This window comes from Callithrix jacchus, chromosome 12 (genome assembly GCF_049354715.1).
Source record: "Callithrix jacchus isolate 240 chromosome 12, calJac240_pri, whole genome shotgun sequence".
In the NCBI taxonomy this organism is placed as follows: Eukaryota; Metazoa; Chordata; class Mammalia; order Primates; family Cebidae; genus Callithrix; species Callithrix jacchus.
Window position 1 is genome coordinate 56,466,978 of NC_133513.1, and position 19,571 is coordinate 56,486,548.

Below are 19,571 nucleotides of genomic sequence, written 5' to 3' on the forward strand. Positions count from 1 at the left end.
TCCCCGGAAGTTCCTCCTCCACGCTTTAGGGCCGGGCCACTCCTTCTGCCACGTCTGCACTTCGGGCACCCGGATCTGGCGCATGCGCTACTTTTCTCTTCCCATCAGGGCCGCCGCTTGGGCGGCTCGGCCGAGTCTTATGTATTTACCCCTGACGTTTTTTTCAGATGTCCGGGTTACTTTACGGCCTTACCAACAGAGATGAGATTAAAAAGAATTTGTCAGACTATCTTTAATAATGCCCCTTCACTCTGCCTTTGATGTATTAGTGACCTCTGAGCTGGAGTCTTCTAGGCACTTCCTGCTGACCCCTGACCCGGTTGATTTCCGTCCGCTAGATGGATCTCACCCATTGCCTTTGCTGGTCACGAGATTTGCGGAACGTGTGGTGGTGGTAAAGGGTACCAACTGATTCAGTCTGCATTCAGGGGTCTCAGGTCTGGCTCTACAGTTTCCTAGCTTGGGCATCTGTTTCTTTCATCTATAAAATGGAAATAATAATTCCTGTATAAGAACTTGTTGAGGGTATGAAATTAGGTCACATAGGCCGCCTGGCATCTTAGTAAGCACTCAGTAAAGGTCAGTTGTTACTATTTAACCATTTTTATACAGCGCCTTCGTTTAGAGCCAGAGCTCTATCAGAGCCAAAAGATCTCTGCTCTCTATTGGAAGAGTTACAGTTCCTGCGGTAATTATTACTCTGTTTAATGACTAATTATAGCTAACAGTGGTAAGATTTCTTTGTCATAAACATGATCTCGTTTGAACTTTTCAGTACTATATTTTTTCTTTTTCTTTTTCTTTTAGAGATGGTGTCTTGCTCTGTCGCCCAGGTTGGAGTGCAGTGGCACTCTCTCAGCTCACTGCAACCTCCACTTCCCAGCCTAAAGCGATTCTCCTGCCTCAGCCTCCTGAGTAGCTGGGATTACAGGCACATGCCCTCACGCCCAGCTAATTTTGTATTTTTAGTAGAGAGGGGGTTTCACCATGTTGGTCTGGCTGGTTTGTACTCCTGACCTGGTGATCTGCCCTCCTTAGCCTCACAAAGTGTTAGGATTACAGGCATGAGCCACCGTGCCCCGCCCTGTTAATTCATGTAATAATTTTTTGAGCACTGCTGTTGAAACTGCCTTTGCAAAATTATGACTGAGGAAATTATGACAGTGGAAGAAATCAGACCTAAGCGACTCCATCTTGCTTCTAACCTTTAAGTGCTCCTTGTTCAGGAACTAACTTTGGGAAGAAATTCAGTTCATGGTTTGACTCTGAAACAATTGATAATAGCCCCTTCTTGAAAAGACCCCCTTCTTGCCTGGGGACCAGTCTGCCTTTAAAGGACTAACAAATTAGCTACAAGATTAGAAATTACAGTTTAGGGGTCATCAGCCTCTGGCTCCAAGAGTCTCAATGTCCCCAAATTGCTCCTAGGAACAACATCACTATTATAAAAAGATCAGTGTTTGAGATATTTTGCAGACCCTGCACTCTTTGGATCAGCTGGATCAGTTGGATCTGGCTCAACCATCCCACTCAAAAACAGAAAACAGCAAGAAAACCTCACTTCCACCCCCTATGATTCCATCTTCGACCTGACCAGTCAGCAGTCCCCACTTCCCAAGCTCCCACCTGCAAAATTATCTTTCAGAATTCTGATCTTTGAATGCTCAGGGAGATTAATTTGAGTAATAAAATTTTGGTCTCCCACACAGCCAGCTTTATGTGAATTACTCCATTACAATTCTCCTGTCTTGATAAAGTGGCTCTGTCTAGGCAGAAGGCAAGGTGAACCCATTGGGCGCTTGCGCTGTGTGCCAAGCCATGTTCTTGGTTCTGGAAATACAGTAGTAAACAAAAGTGCTCTCATTATTCACAGTAAAAATCAGTTATTCTGAGGCACAGAGTGGTTTATTCATTGAAAAATTCGCACTTTAGGTTGTGCTGGAAACTATATATTAGGCATTGAGAATGCTTTACTAAGCAGGCAGGTGGTTCCTATCCTCTGTTGTTTTTGTTTGTTTGTTTGTTTGTTTGTTTTGAAATGGAGTCTCACTGTCACCCAGGCTGGAGTGCAATGGCATGGTCTCAGCTCACTGCAACCTCCGCCTCCCAAGTTCAAGTGATTCTCTTGCCTCAGCCTCCCGAGTAGCTGAGACTATGTGCACATGCCATCATACCCAGCTAATTTTTGTATTTTTAGTAAAGACAGGGTTTCATTAAGTTGGCCAGGCTGGTCTTGAACTCCTGACCTCGTGATCCGCCTCCCACAGCCTTTCAAAGTGCTGGGATTACAGGCATGAGCCACTGTACCCAGCCTTGTTTTTTTGTTTTTTTGGTTTTTTTTTGAGATGGAGTTTTGCTGCTGTTACCCAGACGAGTGCAATGGCACGATCTCGGCTCACCGCAACCTCCGCCTCCTGGGTTCAAGCAATTCTCCTGCCTCAGCCTCCCGAGTAGCTGGGACTACAGGCGCACACCACAATTCCTAGCTAATTTTTATATTTTTAGTAGAGACGGGGTTTCACATTGTTGACCAGGATGGTCTCCATCTCTTGACCTCGTGATCCACCTGTCTCAGCCTCCCAAAGTGCTGGGATTATAGGCATGAGCCACCACATGTGGTCTGTTTTGTTTTTTTGAGGCGGAGTCTGGCTCTGTCGCCAGGCTGGAGTGCAGTGGCATGATCTTCCTCACTGCAACTTCCACCTCCTGGGTTCAAGTGATTCTCGTGCATCAGCCTCTCGAGTAGCTGGGATTACAGTCACGCATCACCACACCTAGCTACTTTTTGTATTTTTAGTAGAGACAGGGTTTCACCATGTTGGCCAGGATGGTCTCCATCTGACCTCGTGATCCGCCCACCTTGGCCTCCCAAAGTGCTGGGATTACAGGTGTGAGCCACCACACCTGGCCTGTTTTGTTTTTGAGATGGTTTTGCTTTCTTGCTCAGGCTAGGCTCAAGTAGTCCTCCTGCCTCAGCCTGCTGAATAGCTGGGACTAGAGGTGCCACCATATCTGGCTAATTTCTTGTAGAGATGAGTTTTCCCTACGTTGTCCAGGGTGGTCTCAAATTCCTCCCACCTTAACCTCCCAAATTGCTCGTATTACAGGTGTGAAGCCACCATACCTGACCTTTCCTCAGTTTATAGTCGAGATCAGTGGTTCTCAAAATGTGATCAGCTGTATCATCACCTGGAAACTTGCTAGAAATGCACATTTCAGACCCACTTTAGTTAGATTGAGTCAGAAATTCTGGAGGTGGGGCCCAGCAAGCTATGGTTTAAGGCCCTCCAGGTGATTCCACTGCCGATTGAATACCACCAGTCTAGATGAAAACTTTGCCAAATTCAGCTAACATATGTTGAGCATATGACCTAAACTGGGTCCTCTGCTAAACATTTTCACATGGTTTATCCCACTTGACTTATATCAATATAGGAAAGTAAATTTCCTCTGTCTTGCTTAAGGTTGCACCCCTAGGACAGGGCACAGTGGCTCATGCCTGTAATCCCAGCACTTTGGAAGACCTAGGCCAGTGGATTACCTGAGGTCAAGAGTTTGAGACCAGCCTGGCCAACATGGAGAAACCCAGCCTCTACTAAAAATAAAATTTTAGCCAGGCATGGTGGCACACACCTGTAATCCCAGCTACTCTGGAGACTGAGGCATGAGAATTGCTTGAACCCGGGAGGCGGAGGTTGTAGTGAGCTGAGATTGTGCCACTGCACTCTAGCCTGGGCAACAGAGCAGATTCTATTTAAAAAAAAGAAAAAACACCAGTGAGGCCCAGTGGCTCATGCCTGTAATCCTAGCACTTTGAGAGGCCAGGGTAGGTGGTCCATCTGAGGTCAGGAGTTTGAGACCAGCCTGGCCAACATGGTGAAACCCTGTCTCAATTAAAAACAGAAAAATAACCAGGTGTGGTGGCATGCACCTGTAGTCCCAGCTACTCAAAGGCTGAGGCAGGAGAATCGCCTGAACCTGGGAGGCAGAGGTTGCAGTGAGCCGAGATCACACCATTGCACTCCAGCCTGGGTGACAAAGTGAGACACTGTCTTAAAAAAAAAAAAAAAAAAAAAAAAAAGATTGCACCCCTACTAAGTTGTAGATCATAGATTCAGTTTCTTTCCCCTCCCCCCACTTTTTTTTTGAGACAGGGTCTCTGTCACCCAGACTGGAGTGCAGTGGCCTAATCGTGGCTCACTGCAACCTCCGCCTGCCAGGCTCAAGTGATCCTCCCCACTCAGCCTCCCTAGTAGCTGGGACTACAGGCATGTACCACAACGCTTAGCTAGCTAAGTTTTGTATTTTTTGTAGAGACAGGGTCTCACCATGTTACCGAGGCTGGTCTCAAACTCCTGAGCTCAAGTAATCTGCGCCCCCCGGCCTTCCAAAGCACTGGGATGGCCAGGCACAGCGCTCACGCCTATAATCCCAACACTTTGGGAGGCCGAGGCAGGAGAATCACAAGGTCAGGAATTTGAGACCAGCCTGGCTAGTATGGTAAAACCCCGTCTCTACTAAATATCCAAAAAAATTAGCCGGGCATGATGGCGCATGCCTGAAATTCCAGCTACTTGGGAGGCTAAGGCAGGAAAATTGCTTGAACCCAGGAGGCGGAGGTAGCAGTGAGTAGAGATTGTGACACTACATTCCACCCTGTGGGGCAGAGCAAGACTCTGTCTCAAAAAAAAAAAAAAAAAAATGCTGGGATTATAGGCATAAGCCAGCATGCCCAGACCATAATTCTTGGTTTTTCTTTTTTTGACAGAGTCTCACTCTTTTGTCCAGGCTGGAGTCCAGTGGACTCGCTGCAGCCTCTGCCTCCTGGGTTCAAGTGATTCTCCTGCCTCAGCCACCCTAGTAGTTGGGATTACAGCTGTGTGCCACCACACCCAGCTAATTTTGTATTTTTAGTAGAGACAGGGTCTCACCATGTTGGCTAGGCTGTTCTCAAACTCCTGGCCTCAAGTGATGGATCCTCCTCGGCCTCCCAAAATGTTGGGTTAACAGGCATGAGCCACCATACCCAGCCTGGGACCATAGTTTCTTGAGAATACAGACTAATGTGTTGCAATGTATTGGTTTCTACTCAGTGCACTCAACTTTGGTTACATATGAGAATCATCTGTGGTACTTTTTACTTTTATTTTTGAGACAGAGTTTCGCTCTTGTTGTCCAGGCTGGAGTGCAATGGTGTGATCTCAGCTCACTGCAACCTCCACCTCCTGGGTTCAAGTGATTCTCCTGCCTCAGCCTCCCAAGTAGCTGGGATTACAGGCATGTGCCACCATGTCTGGCTAACTTTTGTATTTTGAATAGAGATGGAGTTTCACCATGTTTGTCAAGCTGGTCTCAAACTCCTGACTTCAGGTGATCCACCTGCCTTGGGCTCACAAAGTTTTGAGATTACAGGCATGAACCATTGCACTCAGCCTTGTGATGCTTTTTAAAATGCCACTACCAGGTACCAGATCAATAAAATCAGTCCCTAAGGCTGAGGCCTGGGTGTGTGTGTCTGTGTGTAAAATTCATCGTATAATCATCTAATCCTATATCTTGTCTTATTTTAGGGACTTAGTAGCTGTAAAAGTTTCTAGGTGATTTTAATATGCACTGAGGGTTAATTGAAAGCCAGTGGTATACCACAGTGGCTGACATGTAGCTAACAATAAATGTTTGGATAGTGAATCAATAGATATTTAGATCCTTTTTTTTTTTTTTATCCAAAATGTGTTTATTAAGATAGTTTCCCACTCATCTTGATTCAGAGTGCTTTTAGTGCTGCTTCCTCCTGAAAGAACGTCCTTCTGTAAGCCTTGCTTTTCCTCCTGTAGGCTGGCAGAGGACAGTGGAGCAACCAACACACAAAACTACCGTTTGTGCATGGCTGAAGACCGTGGTGATTTTATAGCATCCTGGGCATTTCACATCCATGAAGTAGGAATTGGGGCTTTGCACCAGGCGTTTCTTGTGTTTCCTCTTCTCCTCTTCTGGAGATGGATGAAGGAGATCCTTTGCTAGAGGCATGTTCTCGTGCGTAGATCGTCACCGCCGGAAAAGCTAGATCCTTTTTTTACTGATGAGGCCAAGTGACTGCCCTGCCTGAGGTCACACAGCTAGTAAGTGATGGAAAAAGAACCTGAGTTCAGGCCTGGTGCAGTGGCTCACACCTGTAATTCCCACACTTTGGGAAGCCGAGGTGGGTCCATCACTTGAGGCCAGGAGTTCGATACCAGTCTGGCCAACATGGTGAAACCCTGTCTCTAAAAACTAAAAATACAAAATTATTGGGGCATGGTGGCAGGCACCTATAGTCTCAGCTACTTGGGAGGTTGAGACGGGACAATTGCTAGAACCCGGGAGGTGGAGGTTGCAGTGGTCTTGCATCATTGCACTCCAGCCTGGGCAACAAGAGTGAAACTCTGTCTAAAAAAAAAAAAAAAAAGCCAGGTTCAGTTTTGACCCAAAATCCCAAGTGTTTTCTTCTTTCTTTTTGGAGATCAGGTCTCCCTCTGTTGCCGCCAAGTGTTTTCTCCCCTCTGTCTTTCTCTCTCTCTTTCATTTGTTCTTTCTTTTCTTTTCCTTCCCTTCCTTCCTTCCTTTCTTTTTCTTCCTTTCTTTCTTTTTGAGACAGGGTCTCACTCTGTCACCCAGGTTAGAGTACAGTGGCAGGATCACGACTCACTATAGTTTCGATCTCCAGGGCTCAAGTGAGCCTCCCACCTCAGTCTCCCAAGTAGCTGGGACTACAGGAGCATGTCACCGGGCAGGCCTGGCTACATTTTTTTATATTTTTTGTAGAAACAGGGTCTCATCATGTTATCCAGGTCTTGAACTCCTGGGGTCAAGTGATTCACCTGCCTCAGCCTCCCAGAGTGCTGGGATTACAGGTGTGAGCTACTGCAGCCAGCCCAAGTGTTTCTAGGACATAGAGGCATATACCAAGGCAAACAGTATTTAGCATACACTGGGTGGGCAGCTATTTCATGAAACCCCGTAGCCTTTGATAATCACAGCTATAGCACCATATAATGTTATGCCTTGTAACAGAGACATTCTTGTAATGGAAACCTAGAGAAAGTAGAGGTTTTATTAACATGGGTTGGTATGTTTATACACACCTATCCATGTCCACCATTTCATGACCACATATGAATTGCAATAGGTAATTTTTTATAGTTTTCTTTTTTTTTTTATTTGAGACAGAGTTTCGCTCTTGTTACCCAGGCTGGAGTGCAATGGCGCGATCTCGGCTCACCGCAACCTCCGCCTCCTGGGTCCAGGCAATTCTCCTGCCTCAGCCTCCTGAGTAGCTGGGATTACAGGCACACGCCACGATGCCCAGCTAATTTTTGTATTTTCAGTAGAGACGGGGTTTCACCATGTTGACCAGGATGGTCTTGATCTCTTGACCTCGTGATCCACCCACCTTGGCCTCCCAAAGTGCTGGGATTACAGGCGTGAACCACTGCACCGGCTACATTTTTTAAAAAATATTTTTTAATGAAAAAACAAGAGAGACAGGGGTCTCACCATGTTGCCTGGGCTGGTCTTGAACTCCTGGACTCAAGCAATCCACCCACTTTGACCTCCCAAAGTGCTAGGATTACAGGCATGAGCCACCATACCTGGCCCTTCATTTTAATTAACAGATACACCCATATATCAAGGGTGTACTCTCTCCTGGGATCTTGGAGCAAGTCCAGCCATTCTTTGCCAGCTATGGAATTGAAGCCCCTGCTGCTGCCACTTTGAAAGGTCTTTGCAGGAAAGCAGTCGAGATTACTTCAGGAATTAGAGAAGGTTCAATTCCTGAAAGTTATACGTTAGTTATAGAGCCCAGAGAGTTTGTATTCTGAGTCCTGAATAAAAGGCCCACGCAGGAGAATGGGGAACATGGAGGGCAGAAGTTTGTACTATAATTAGCTCTAGGAGTAACACAGATAGGGGAGGGAGGGGAGTATAAGCAGCATCTATTTTGAGCACATCTCCGATTGACGGGACATGTGTGCTGGACTGTAATGATCCCAGGGCCAAATTGCCTCCCTGTGGTGTGTGTTGTTGGGGGGAGGCCTGGGGCAGCAGGAGCAGGACAGCCGGACACGAAGGCCGGACAGGGTACGAGCACCTCAACATCTCGCCCTGGGACACTGTTCAAACTCCGGGGGCCATAGGCCAAGCTGAGCGATGGGTGCTGAGGAGGAGGTGCTGGTCACACTATCAGGGGGAGCCCCCTGGGGCTTCCGACTTCAGGGGGGGGCCGAACAGAGGAAACCCTTACAGGTGTCCAAGGTAAGGGAGAGCCCCTGAAATGTGGCTTCAGGGAAAGGGAACCCAAGGGAACCTGGGAAGAGACTTGTGGTGGAATATGGCGGGGGTTGGGGGGAGTGGGAGGCTATGAAGATGGGGTGGGTAGTGGGCAGGGAAGTATGCTCAAGTCTCATAGTGGGAGTAGTGTCTGACTACAGGCTTCTTGTGGAGGTCTATTAGAAAAGAGAATTCGTGGTTTCCAGGGAGCACAGGAAAAAGAAAAGTTCTGTTTCAGTTCCCTGCAGCACTGTGGTATCAGAGGCCCAGCTCTGGTCATCCAGTGTTTGTTCTGCGTATGTGCCTCTACTCCAAACTCCAGAAATACGGGGAAGATTCTAATTTCTGACTGAACTGATATGTGATGAACTGAAACTGTCTTACTCAGCCCAACCCTACCCTGCCGCCCTGCCCTGCCCATGCCTTCAGTGTGCCCCTTTTCCTAGGTCAGCTCCTTTCTCTCACTAGGCAAGACATTTTTAGGTGCTAGGAGGGTTATGGCAAGATCTGGCCTCGCAGATGAAGTCATTACCCTTTTGGTTACACCCTACAGGCTTAGTTTTCCAAACTGTAAAATGTAAGTAATAATAGTACTTGTACTTCATGGAACCACTTCAAGGATTAAATGCAATAATACATGTAGCACAGTGCCCAGTACTTAGTAAGAATCCAATAAATGGTATCCACTACTACTATTACTTCAGTGTATATACATTTGTGCTACATATGGCACACATATACACAAATAATCACAGTCTCCCAGAATCCCACTGGACTCCCTCCAGTCTGGAATTCTGTTCTAAAATCTTCACTGTGTAATGGCACCTGGGGTTCCAAGGCCTAATAGAGAATTACTGGCCAATATAGATATTGCTCTTGGAGAAAAAGCTTGTGGAGATAATCTTTTCTTTCCTTTCCTCTTTCCCTTCCCTTCCCTTCCCTTCTTCCCTTCCCTTCCCTTCCCTTCCCTTCCCTTCCCTTCCCTTCCCTTCCCTTCCCTTCCCTTCCCTTCCCTTCCCTTCCCTTCCCTTCCCTTCCCTTCCCTCCCCTCCCCTCCCCTCCCCTCCCCTCCCCTCCCCTCTCCCCTCCCCTCCCCTCCCCCCTCCCCTCTCCCCTCCCCTCCCCTCCCCCCTCCCCTCTCCCCTCCCCTTCCCTCTCCCCTCCCCTCCCCTCTCCCCTCCCCTCCCCCCTCCCCTCCCCTCTCCCCTCGCCTCCCCTCCCCCCTCCCCTCCCCTCCCCTCCCTTCCCTTCCTTTCCCTTTCCCTTCCCTTCCCTTTCCCTTCCCCTTCCCCTTCTCTTCACCTTCTCTTCTCCTTCCCCTTTCCCTCTCCCTTTCCCTTCCCTTTTTCCTATCTTTTCCTTTCTGTGTGACAGTCTTACTCTGTCACCCAGGCTGGAGTGCAGTGATAAGATCTTGGCTTGCTACAACCTCCATTTCCCAGTTCAAACGATTCTCCTGCCTCAGCCTCCCAAGTACCTGAGATTACAGGTGCATGCCATAATGCCTGGCTGATTTTTGTACTTTTAGTAGAGACAGTGTTTCATCATTTTGGCTAGGCTGGTCTCGAATTCCTGACCTCAAGTGATCCACCTGCCTAGGCCTCCCAAAGTGCTGGGATTATAGGTGTGACCCACTGTGCCCGACATACTAAAAAACCACTATTTTTAGTATCGACTCTATGCAGTTCTTCCCAAGCCTCTTTCATTCAGTGGTTACCCTATCTCCCACCATATGATGTATTTCTTCCTCCAATCTGTACTTTCTTCCCTCTAGATAGGCCACTTCAACTGCAGCCACTTCCATGCATCTTCCCACCCTTCTTACCCTGCAAAGTAAAATCCCCTGCTATGGGTCCTTCCTGCCTTTTCCTTTCATTCTATTCCCTTTGGAGCACTCTCTTACCTACAATCAACATCCTTCAAAATATCTTTCAACACCTCAGATTCGAAGACGGAGTCAGGCTGGCAGAGCAGGACTCCGAGAGAGGGACCAGATATTGGCAATCAATGGGATCTCTTGCACCAACCTCTCCCATGCCAGTGCCATGAGCCTCATCGATGCCTCTGGAAATCAGCTTGTCCTCACTGTGCAACGGTATGGACCTCCCTCCCCTTCTCATTCCCTAATCCCAGACTCCCATTGCCTGTCTCACTGGCCTGGCTTTAGAAACTAACAGGTACTTGTTTCTGCTCATGCATTTCTGCTGGAGTGTAGATAGTTTGTGTCTATCTCCCAGAGGGCTCAAGTGTATCTGTAATTAAGGGGCAGGGTGTCAGTGGGTATTTGACTGATGGACCTACTTCAATCTCTGGTCTGTCTCATTACATCTTCTTCTAAGTCTGTTTCCACTCACAGCCCTTCAAGCATATTTGCCTCCTAGTTTGTCTTGATATCTTCACCTTTCCTGGCCCACCCATCCCAACTGTATGACAGCCTTCTCTCTCCCTTACCTCTTCCTTCCATCCCTTCCAGATCTTTCTTGCTGCCAGTACCCATCTCTCAAGCTCTGTCATCTTTCCTATACAGGGTAGCAGACGAGGGGCCTGTGCAATCTCCATCTCCCCATGAGCATCAGATGCTGTCACCCTTATCTCCACTGAGTCCTGAGCCCCCTGGTGCTCCAGTTCCTCAGCCTCTGCAGCCTGGGAGCCTTCGTTCACCTCCTGATAGTGAGGCTTACTATGGAGAGACTGACAGTGATGCTGATGGCCCTGCTACCCAGGAGAAGCCCCGCCGACCTCGCCGCCGAGGCCCCGCAAGGCCTACCCCTCCGGGTGCCCCACCTGATGAGGTCTACCTGTCTGACAGCCCTGCAGAGCCGGCACCTACTATCCCTGGCCCTCCTAGCCAGGGTGACAGCCGTGTGAGCTCCCCATCTTGGGAGGATGGGGCAGCCCTTCAGCCACCCCCAGCTGAGGCTCTGCTGTTACCCCATGGTCCCCTCCGGCCTGGTCCTCATCTCATCCCTATGGTGGGGCCTGTTCCCCACCCAGTGGCAGAAGATCTTACTACCACCTACACCCAGAAGGCCAAGCAAGCCAGTGAGTGCCTGAACCCCTTTTCCCCAGCCAGGATCCTTCAATCTGAGCCTTAAATCCACTCTTCTATAGCCATACATTCTCCCTACCTTATGCCCCTTGGATACAGTCTTAGGGACAAGAGGAGAAGAGTAATGAGTAGAAGGGGAGCATAACTATTCTCATGGCCCCCATTATTTTTGCTGTTTGAACCAATGTGACAAAAGGGTAAGGTGATTCCGTTCAACCCAGGAACAGGGTAAGTAGGGAAGTTGGAAAGGGACATGAATAGATGAAGGGTTTGGTCGTGGTGATCATTGTTATTGTGTGGCATGACGGGGTAAAGGCAGAGTACAGACACAGGACAGGGGAGTATTTAAAAGCAGGTTGAAGGCTGGGTGAGGTGGCTCACACCTGTAATCCCAGCACTTTGGGAGGCTGAGGTGGGAGGATTGCTTGAACTCGGGAGTTTGAGACCAGCCAGTACAACATGGTGAGACCTTATCTCCACTGAAAATTTAAAAATTAGACAGGCATGGTGGCACATGCCTATGGTCCCAGCTACTCAGGAGGCTGAGGCAAGAGGATCACTTGAGCCTTGGAGGTTGAGGCTGCAGAAAGTCATGTTTGCACTACTGCACTTCCGTGTGAGCACCAGAGAAAGACCCTGTCTCAAAAATAAATAAAAGTGGATCAAAGCTACAGGGGATCTTTATAGTGTTAATTGAAGACACCTTTGACATTTGCAAGTTCAGTTAGGATTCCTGGGGACCGAGAGGCTATGGGATGATCATGAGATCCTGAGGAAGTAGGAGAGGGAGGGAGCTTTGGCTTTGGCACCTTATCTCAGGCAAGAATGTTGGCCTGGACAGAAAAAGCCCATTCCACTTATCTCAGGCTCTTTGCTATTTTTGATGTGAGCTACAGAACAAGGTCTAAGGATAAACTTTCTCCCTGCTCTATGCCTCTTGTGCCTTTCCCACAGAGACCATTCTTGTCACCTCTGAAATCTCAGGATTCCCTCACTAGTTGTATTTCTTTCTTCTCCTCTACCATTTTGATTCCTGATCCATAGAGCTTTGTGTCTCTCCGTTTGGAATGGAGGCTAAGGACATGAGAGTTGAGTCTGACATCCCTGATTGTCCAATATCCCAGGAATTCCAGATGTATGCCTAGGATCCCATGCTTTCCTCAGTTCTCTACTTACCTCTCTCTCCCTTCTTATCATGCTGGGTGAGACTGTAGTTACTGGCTCAGAGATATTTTTAGTCAAGCAGACCTCATTGTCTACTGGGGGAGGGTTGGGGGAAGGAGAGACAGGTGCCCATGTCCATCACACCAGCACTTGTGGGGCAGCCCAGAGAAGGGAGAGGGCCAGTCTCCAAAAATAGCACAGTGAGCTCATTCAGCTGCCAGCTCAGGGGACAAGACAAAGGGGCTTTAAAAGGCGTGGGGGGTGGCTCAAGCTGGTCCTGCTCCAGCCAACACTGCCTTTCTCAGCATGGAGACCTTTGAGCCCATCAGCCAAGAGCCCCTCAGCCAAGTCATCTACGACAAAGCCCCAGACCCAGTTCCTGAGCTCCAAGACTCATTCTATGCAGGTACTACCCTTTCATATCTATGAGAGTCTGTGATCTAGAATGGAGGGGAAGATGTCAACAGTTTAGGAAGGGCAGTCTTTGGGAAATATCTTACTATCCTGGTCCTTCCTTTTTGCTGTCCTCTTCCTCCTTTTCTCAGGAGAGTTTCACTGCCCCTTTCTCATTGATCCTATGACCACATGTCAAAGGGGTTTGTGACCACAGAGCTGTAGAAAACTCATAGGAACAGAGCGTGTGTGAGTACATTATGAATACATGAGGGCATGTATGTGAGTCCATGGGAGAAGATATGTGTGAACAAGAAAGTGTCCATATATATTAAGAAAGTATAGCGTCAAGAAGGCTTTAATAGTAACAGTTACAGTGGGCCTTCACATTGTGTTAAGTGCTAAATTTACTATAGTATCTCAGTTAATCCTCATAGCAATCTGGTGAGGTAGCCGTTGTTTGCCCTCATTTACAGAGGAGGAAACTGAACTTTAATGAGATGAGGTCACTCTCCCAAGAACCAAAAACCTGAACTGAACTCTGACTCCAGGGCCTGTTGTCTCATCCACAGCAGTACTTTGTGGTATAAATGCTGTGATGAGAGGAATGACAAAAATGAAAAAATTCCATCTACTTTCCACTCAAGGTACCAAGCTAATTACAAAGGAGCATGGTACCTTGAGTGAAAAGTAGATGGAATTTCAAGAATTCTTCAGGAGGAACTGGGGACCATGGACCAGAGAGTATCCATGTGCAAGGCGGGGTCCTAGCAGCAGGGTTACCTCTCCCATTTCTTGGCCCCACCTACCCAGGCCCACATGGCATGGAAAGCCCTGCCCTGGTTCCCTTTAGCACATAGTCCTTGTGTGCCTGGCTGGCAGTGGCTGACTGAGCTCTCTACCTAGAAGCAGCTCTGACACCCAAAGAAGCCCACCCCACTATGATCCCCGGCTTAGGGGAAATAAGATATTTAGCTGGTGACCTTGAGGTATCCTAAAGATTTGGAGGGTTGCCTTGGAGAACAGCACTCTTAACTTTTCCTGCATCTTGGATCAAGACTACTCCTGGTTGTGAGTAGCAGGGGTGTGATGCCTAGAGGACTGCCCTGGGAGTTGGAAGGCTGAGATAAACCTTAAAATTCTGTCTAGACTGTTAGTAACGGGGTCTCTGCAGGGAGAGCTCTGGGAAGAAGGGACACCTAGAGCATGTAGGTATGTGAATGTATTTGAATGATGGTGTTTTTATGTGGGCATATGTATGTTTACATATGTAAACTTACATTCTGTAAGTAAACAGAAGTGTATGTAAGCTGGGGTATACGTGAATGAGAGAGAAAAGTATATAGGAGAAAGTACGCCTAGAGGTGGCTTTCACTAGATGGATATTCTTGTTGAAGTGCTGTGTGGTGGGAGTTATTTCTGTGAATGTCTATGATGTGGACTGCATGAAGGGGGTGGAATTGTGAATGAAGATCCTCATTGCTAAGGGTTCTTTGTGTCCATATCACAGGGGTAAGGGATAGCAGAGAGTCCTAAGCTTTGTGAGAAGCCGCCTAACGTGGTCCCTATGGTGGGTGAAGTGTTCCTTCTCATCTTTGCTCTCCCTGGGAACTGCTTATCTCCCTGTCTGCCATGGAGAGTGACACATCCTTCCCCTCCACCCCCCTTGCCAGTCAGGAATGAGAGGCAGGTGAGGAATGTGTGTGGGGTGGATAAGAGCGCATCTCTTGGAAGATAGGAACAGAATAGCAGTAAGACTATTCTGCTAATCTTACTAGCAGGATGGAAGGGCTGTGGTCAGAGCAGTGTCAGGGCAGCCAACTGGACTCTGCCTTATCTTTAATTGTCCTTGGTTTCACCTTTCACCCTCCACCCTGCCCTTAAGTCAGAGGACTTTGCCACAGAGGGTACTGTGGGTTGAGCCAGTGAAAGAGGGAGCTTTCTGGGGCTGGGGGTGAAAGCCTTGAGGAACAGGATTAGAAGAGGCTGGGAAGCCCCACTGACCATTTTACCTCTTGGCCTTCCCAGAACTGCAACGTGCAGAGAGCCTTCAAGAGAAGAGCATAAAGGAGGCCAAGACCAAATGCCGGACAATTGCATCCCTGCTCACTGCAGCCCCCAACCCCCACTCCAAAGGGGTGCTTATGTTTAAGAAACGACGGCAGAGAGCCAAGAAGTACACCCTGGTGAGCTTTGGGGCTGCTGCTGGGACAGGCGCTGAGGAGGAGGAGGACGGCATTCCCCCTACGAGTGAGTCCGAGCTGGACGAAGAAGCCTTCTCTGACGCCCGCAGCCTCACCAATCAATCTGACTGGGACAGTCCCTATCTGGACATGGAGCTTGCCAGGGCAGGCTCAAGAGCAGCAGAGGGCCAGGGCTCTGGGCTGGGAGGGCAGCTGAGTGAGGTCTCTGGGCGAGGGGTGCAGCTCTTTGAACAGCAGCGCCAGCGTGCAGACTCCAGCACCCAGGAACTGGCAAAGGCCGAACCAGGAGCCATGCTCAACGGGGAGGGCTTGCAGTCACCACCTCGGGCCCAGAGTGCTCCCCCGGAGGCGGCTGTGCTCCCACCCAGCCCCTTGCCGGCCCCTGTAGCCAGCCCCAGTCCCTTCCAACCAGGTGGGGCCCCGTCCCCAACTCCAAGCATCTTTAACCGGTCAGCCAGGCCCTTTACCCCGGGTCTACAAGGCCAGCGGACAACTACCACCTCAGTTATTTTCCGGCCCCTAGCCCCCAAGAGAGCTAACGACAGCCTGAGGGGCCTCAGTCCCGCCCCACCCCACTTCTTGTCTTCTCCGCAGGGGCCCACCCCTCTGCCCAGCTTCACTTCAGGGGTTGCCAGCCACGTGCCAGCCTCTGGTTCCCCCAGCACCCCACGCTCCTCCGGCCCTGTGACAGCCACCAGTTCCCTGTACATCCCAGCCCCCAGTCGGCCTGTTACCCCAGGCGGAGCCCTAGAGCCTCCCGCTTCTCCTAGTTCAGCTGCCATGACCTCCACCGCTTCTATCTTCCTATCTGCGCCTCTGAGACCCTTTGGGCACTCAGAGGCGGCCGCCCCAGGCCCAGCGGCCTCTGAGCCCCCTAGCGCTCGGGAGCAGCGCATCTCTGTGCCAGCTGCACGCACGGGTATCCTGCAGGAGGCCAGGCGCCGAGGGACGCGGAAGCAGATGTTCCGGCCTGGAAAGGAGGAGACGAAGAACTCGCCCAACCCCGAGCTACTATCGCTGGTGCAGAACCTGGATGAAAAGCCCCGGGCCGGAGGTGCTGAATCTGGTCCTGAGGAGGACGCACTGAGCCTCGGGGCGGAAGCCTGCAACTTCCTGCAGCCAGTAGGGACCAGGAGTTACAAGACCCTGCCTCACGTGACACCTAAGACCCCGCCTCCAATGGCTCCCAAGACCCCGCCCCCTATGACTCCTAAGACTCCACCCCCAGTGGCTCCTAAACCTCCGTCTCGAGGGCTCCTTGATGGGCTCGTGAATGGGGCAGCCCCTTCGGCTGGAATCCCTGAGCCACCAAGGATGCAGGGCAGGGGTGGGGAGCTGTTTGCCAAGCGGCAGAGCCGTGCGGACAGGTATGTGGTGGAAGGTACACCTGGTCCTGGTGTTGGCCGTCGGCCTAGAAGTCCTTCTCCTACCCCATCTTTGCCCCCTTCTTGGAAATATTCACCCAACATCCGTGCCCCACCTCCTATTGCTTACAACCCACTGCTCTCTCCCTTTTTCCCCCAGGCGGCCCGAACTCTCCCTAAGGCCCAATCCCAGGGGCCTCGGGCAACACCCAAGCAGGGCATTAAGGCTTTAGATTTTATGCGGCATCAGCCCTATCAACTTAAAACTGCCATGTTCTGTTTTGATGAGGTTCCCCCGACTCCTGGACCCACTGCCTCAGGGTCCCCCAAAACTGCCCGAGTCCAGGAGATTCGCCGGTTTTCCACTCCGGTGCCCCAGCCCACTGCAGAGCCCCTCGCTCCCACCGTGCTTGCCCCACGGGCAGCCACTACACTGGATGAGCCCATCTGGAGAACAGAGCTGGCCTCAGCCCCTGTTCCTAGCCCAGCCCCTCCTCCAGAGTCTTCCAGGGGCCTTGGGGCTTCTCCTAGCTCCTGTGGTTTCCAGGTAGCCAGGCCCCGATTCTCAGCCACCAGAACAGGATTGCAGGCTCATGTGTGGAAGCCTGGGGCAGGGCACCAGTGAGCAGGCACAGGTCCCAGGACCAAGGAGAGGTAGAACATCCAGTTCCTAAAGTTGCTTCTCCTACCCTATCCCACTCCCTGTCTCTGGCATCTAGAAGCTAAATTGCCTCCTGCAAGAGATAGTTTTCAAGTCCTGCAAAAGAGTTTTTGAGTTCATGTCCCATCCCTCACCTTCCTCCTCACTCCCTACCTCCTTGCCGCTTTCCAACCATGTCTGCTTTGATACCTTTGCCTCTCTTTGTCTCTGCATTTTCTTGTCTGGATCTCTGTCTTTATTTTCAGGTTTCTCCACCCATATTCCTCCACAGGTCTCTCTTCCTTGACATTTGAGCTTTTCTCTGTGGGCCTCATTTTAATGTTCAGTGAGAAGCACACAGCAGAAGTGACCACTGAGATCTCAGGCAGGAAGCTTACCACAAGGCAGACAGCAAAGGGAGTGAATTGACCCCTGTTTGCATTAAGCCACCTCCACCCCCCACTCTGCTTTCCCAAGATTGCCTGGCATATATCTAGACCTGTATGTGTGTGTATGTGTATGTGCAAGTGTGTGTTTGTGCACAGATGTGCTCTTTCATCTGAGGCATGAGTAAGTAAGAGGAGAGGTCAAAATAAAGACCCAATCTGAGTCTTATTGTTGTACTAATAGAAGGGTCAGATAGCCCCACATGAAGTTGAGCGGGAGAAAGAGATTCACTAGAGAATAACTCCTTACAGACCAATGTCTGTAGCAAGTGTACAGCATCTTGTGAAAGTTACGGAGCATGAAAAGACTGAAGGGCCAGGACAGTTTGCATGGGCTGAGTTATACCAGCTAGACCAGGAATAGAACAAATAACTCTATTCCTGTTTCAGAAAGTTAGCAACATGAGAGGCCAGTGCTGAGCAACCCAGTACCCAGGAAATGAAAAAATGAAAGAAAATTTCCTCTGAGAATGAACAGATCATTGGCTTCATTGCCTCATGAGCTTGAGAGAAAGGAGAAGAGAGCTGGAGTGTGGAGAGTGAGGCGGAAACCAGAAGAATGGCAGAAATGAGTGTAAGTGATTGAGTCCACAGACAGAAGTATGGTAAGGGACAATGCCATATTGGCAGAAAGTAAAGTTGGGTAACAAGAAACCAACCTTGTGTGAGAGAAGGATTGGGAAACAATTTGAGGGAGAAGAATGTATTTGTTGGAGTGGAAGGGGATGGTGGTGGAAGGGAGGTGTGAGGGTGTGTGCTGAGTGTTGAAAGAACAGTTGGTGTCTGTGTGACCTTCCTTGAGTCTGTTCTTCAGTGTGTCTTCTGCAGCTTGCCATGACTACCTAGGAAAGAGCAGGGAAATACCCAGAGCCAAAATCTCTTTTCAGTCCCACCCCATCCCTCAAAACCCCAGCTCTTGCTTCTTTTCAGCTTCAGGTCCTAATCTCTGATCTTAGAGGAATACAGACTCCCTTCTCACCAAGACCACCACCAGCCATGTTGGTTTAATCTGGAAAGTGCTAATTTCCTTTGCTTGTTGGGTGTGAGTCACAATACTTTGGTTTGTGCACAAGAATAAATTTATGTCCCATACCTTCTGTTGCTGTTATCTTCTAGTTTTATATCTAAATCCTGATCTCTCCTTGATCTTTAACCCGTTTCCCTGATCTGATTTCTAATCTGTCTTTATTCCTGCCCTCCCATTTTTCACCCTTTTGCTCTTTGTTTCCAGGTCTTTGGCTCTTTCCTACCAATAATCTCCTGTTCTGACTTAGCCACCTTCATCACTCTTGTTTCCCTTTCCCCACAGTCTTCATCCAAGTTCTTCCCTTGACTCATACTTTCTTTTTTTTTTTTTTTTTTTTGAGATGGAATCTCGCTGTCTCGCCAGGCTGGAGTGCAGTGGCGCAATCCCAACTCACTGCCACCTCCACCTCCCAGGTTCAAGCGATTCTCCTGCCTCAGTCTCCCAAGTAGCTGGGACTACAGATGTGTGCCACCATGCCCAGCTAATTTTTTTTTTTTTTTTTTTAGTAGAGACAGGGTTTCACAATGTTGGCCAGGATGGTCTCCATCTCTTGACCTTGTGATCCACCCACCTCAGCCTCCCAAAGTGCTGGGATTACAGGCAGGAGCCACCATGCCCGGCCCCTTGCCTCACGCTTTCTAGGCAAGGACTCTGTTCACAGAACTGAAGAGAACTTGGAAAGGCCCTCTGAGCTCTTTGCCATCAACATTTCCTAGCTCCCTGGAGGAACCAATCATATTAAACAGTCTCTGGGAATTAAGTGAGGAGAAAGCAACAGCTGGAGGGGAAGATGGGATGGGAGAGGGAAGAAAGAAAGGTGAATTGAGACTACTAAAGAAGGGAGGGCATTGGACGTAGGTGAGAATTAAAGCCTTGGGAGAAGGAAAGTGCCATTGCTCCCATTCTGCCAGCAGAGGGCATGTTTGTGCCAATAACCACACCCCGGCCACAGACCTCCCAAGTGAACTCTCAGAATT

The 19,571-nt window shown here is 49.4% G+C and overlaps 1 protein-coding gene and 1 pseudogene across 6 annotated transcripts; one reads left to right on the top strand and one right to left on the bottom strand.

Moving 5' to 3' along the window:
* The first annotated feature begins 336 nt into the window (after positions 1-336).
* On the top strand, positions 337-18,664 carry SYNPO2L (synaptopodin 2 like). Of its 6 annotated transcripts, none has more exons than XM_078345568.1 (5): positions 8,030-8,292; positions 10,251-10,402; positions 10,835-11,349; positions 12,826-12,926; positions 14,942-18,664. In XM_078345568.1, exons 4-5 carry the CDS (start codon positions 12,827-12,829, stop codon positions 17,104-17,106), a joined length of 2,265 nt encoding a protein of 754 aa, XP_078201694.1. In that variant the 5' UTR covers positions 8,030-8,292; positions 10,251-10,402; positions 10,835-11,349; position 12,826; the 3' UTR covers positions 17,107-18,664. The 6 variants fall into 6 exon arrangements, with proteins under 6 accessions (XP_054098284.1, XP_035123858.1, XP_078201694.1 ...); XM_078345569.1 differs by having other exon boundaries at positions 8,030-8,118; XM_054242309.2 differs by lacking the exons at positions 8,030-8,292; positions 12,826-12,926 and adding an exon at positions 337-432 and having other exon boundaries at positions 10,246-10,402.
* On the bottom strand, positions 5,734-6,061 carry LOC108594116 (small ribosomal subunit protein eS27 pseudogene; annotated as a pseudogene).
* Positions 18,665-19,571: the final 907 nt, after the last annotated feature.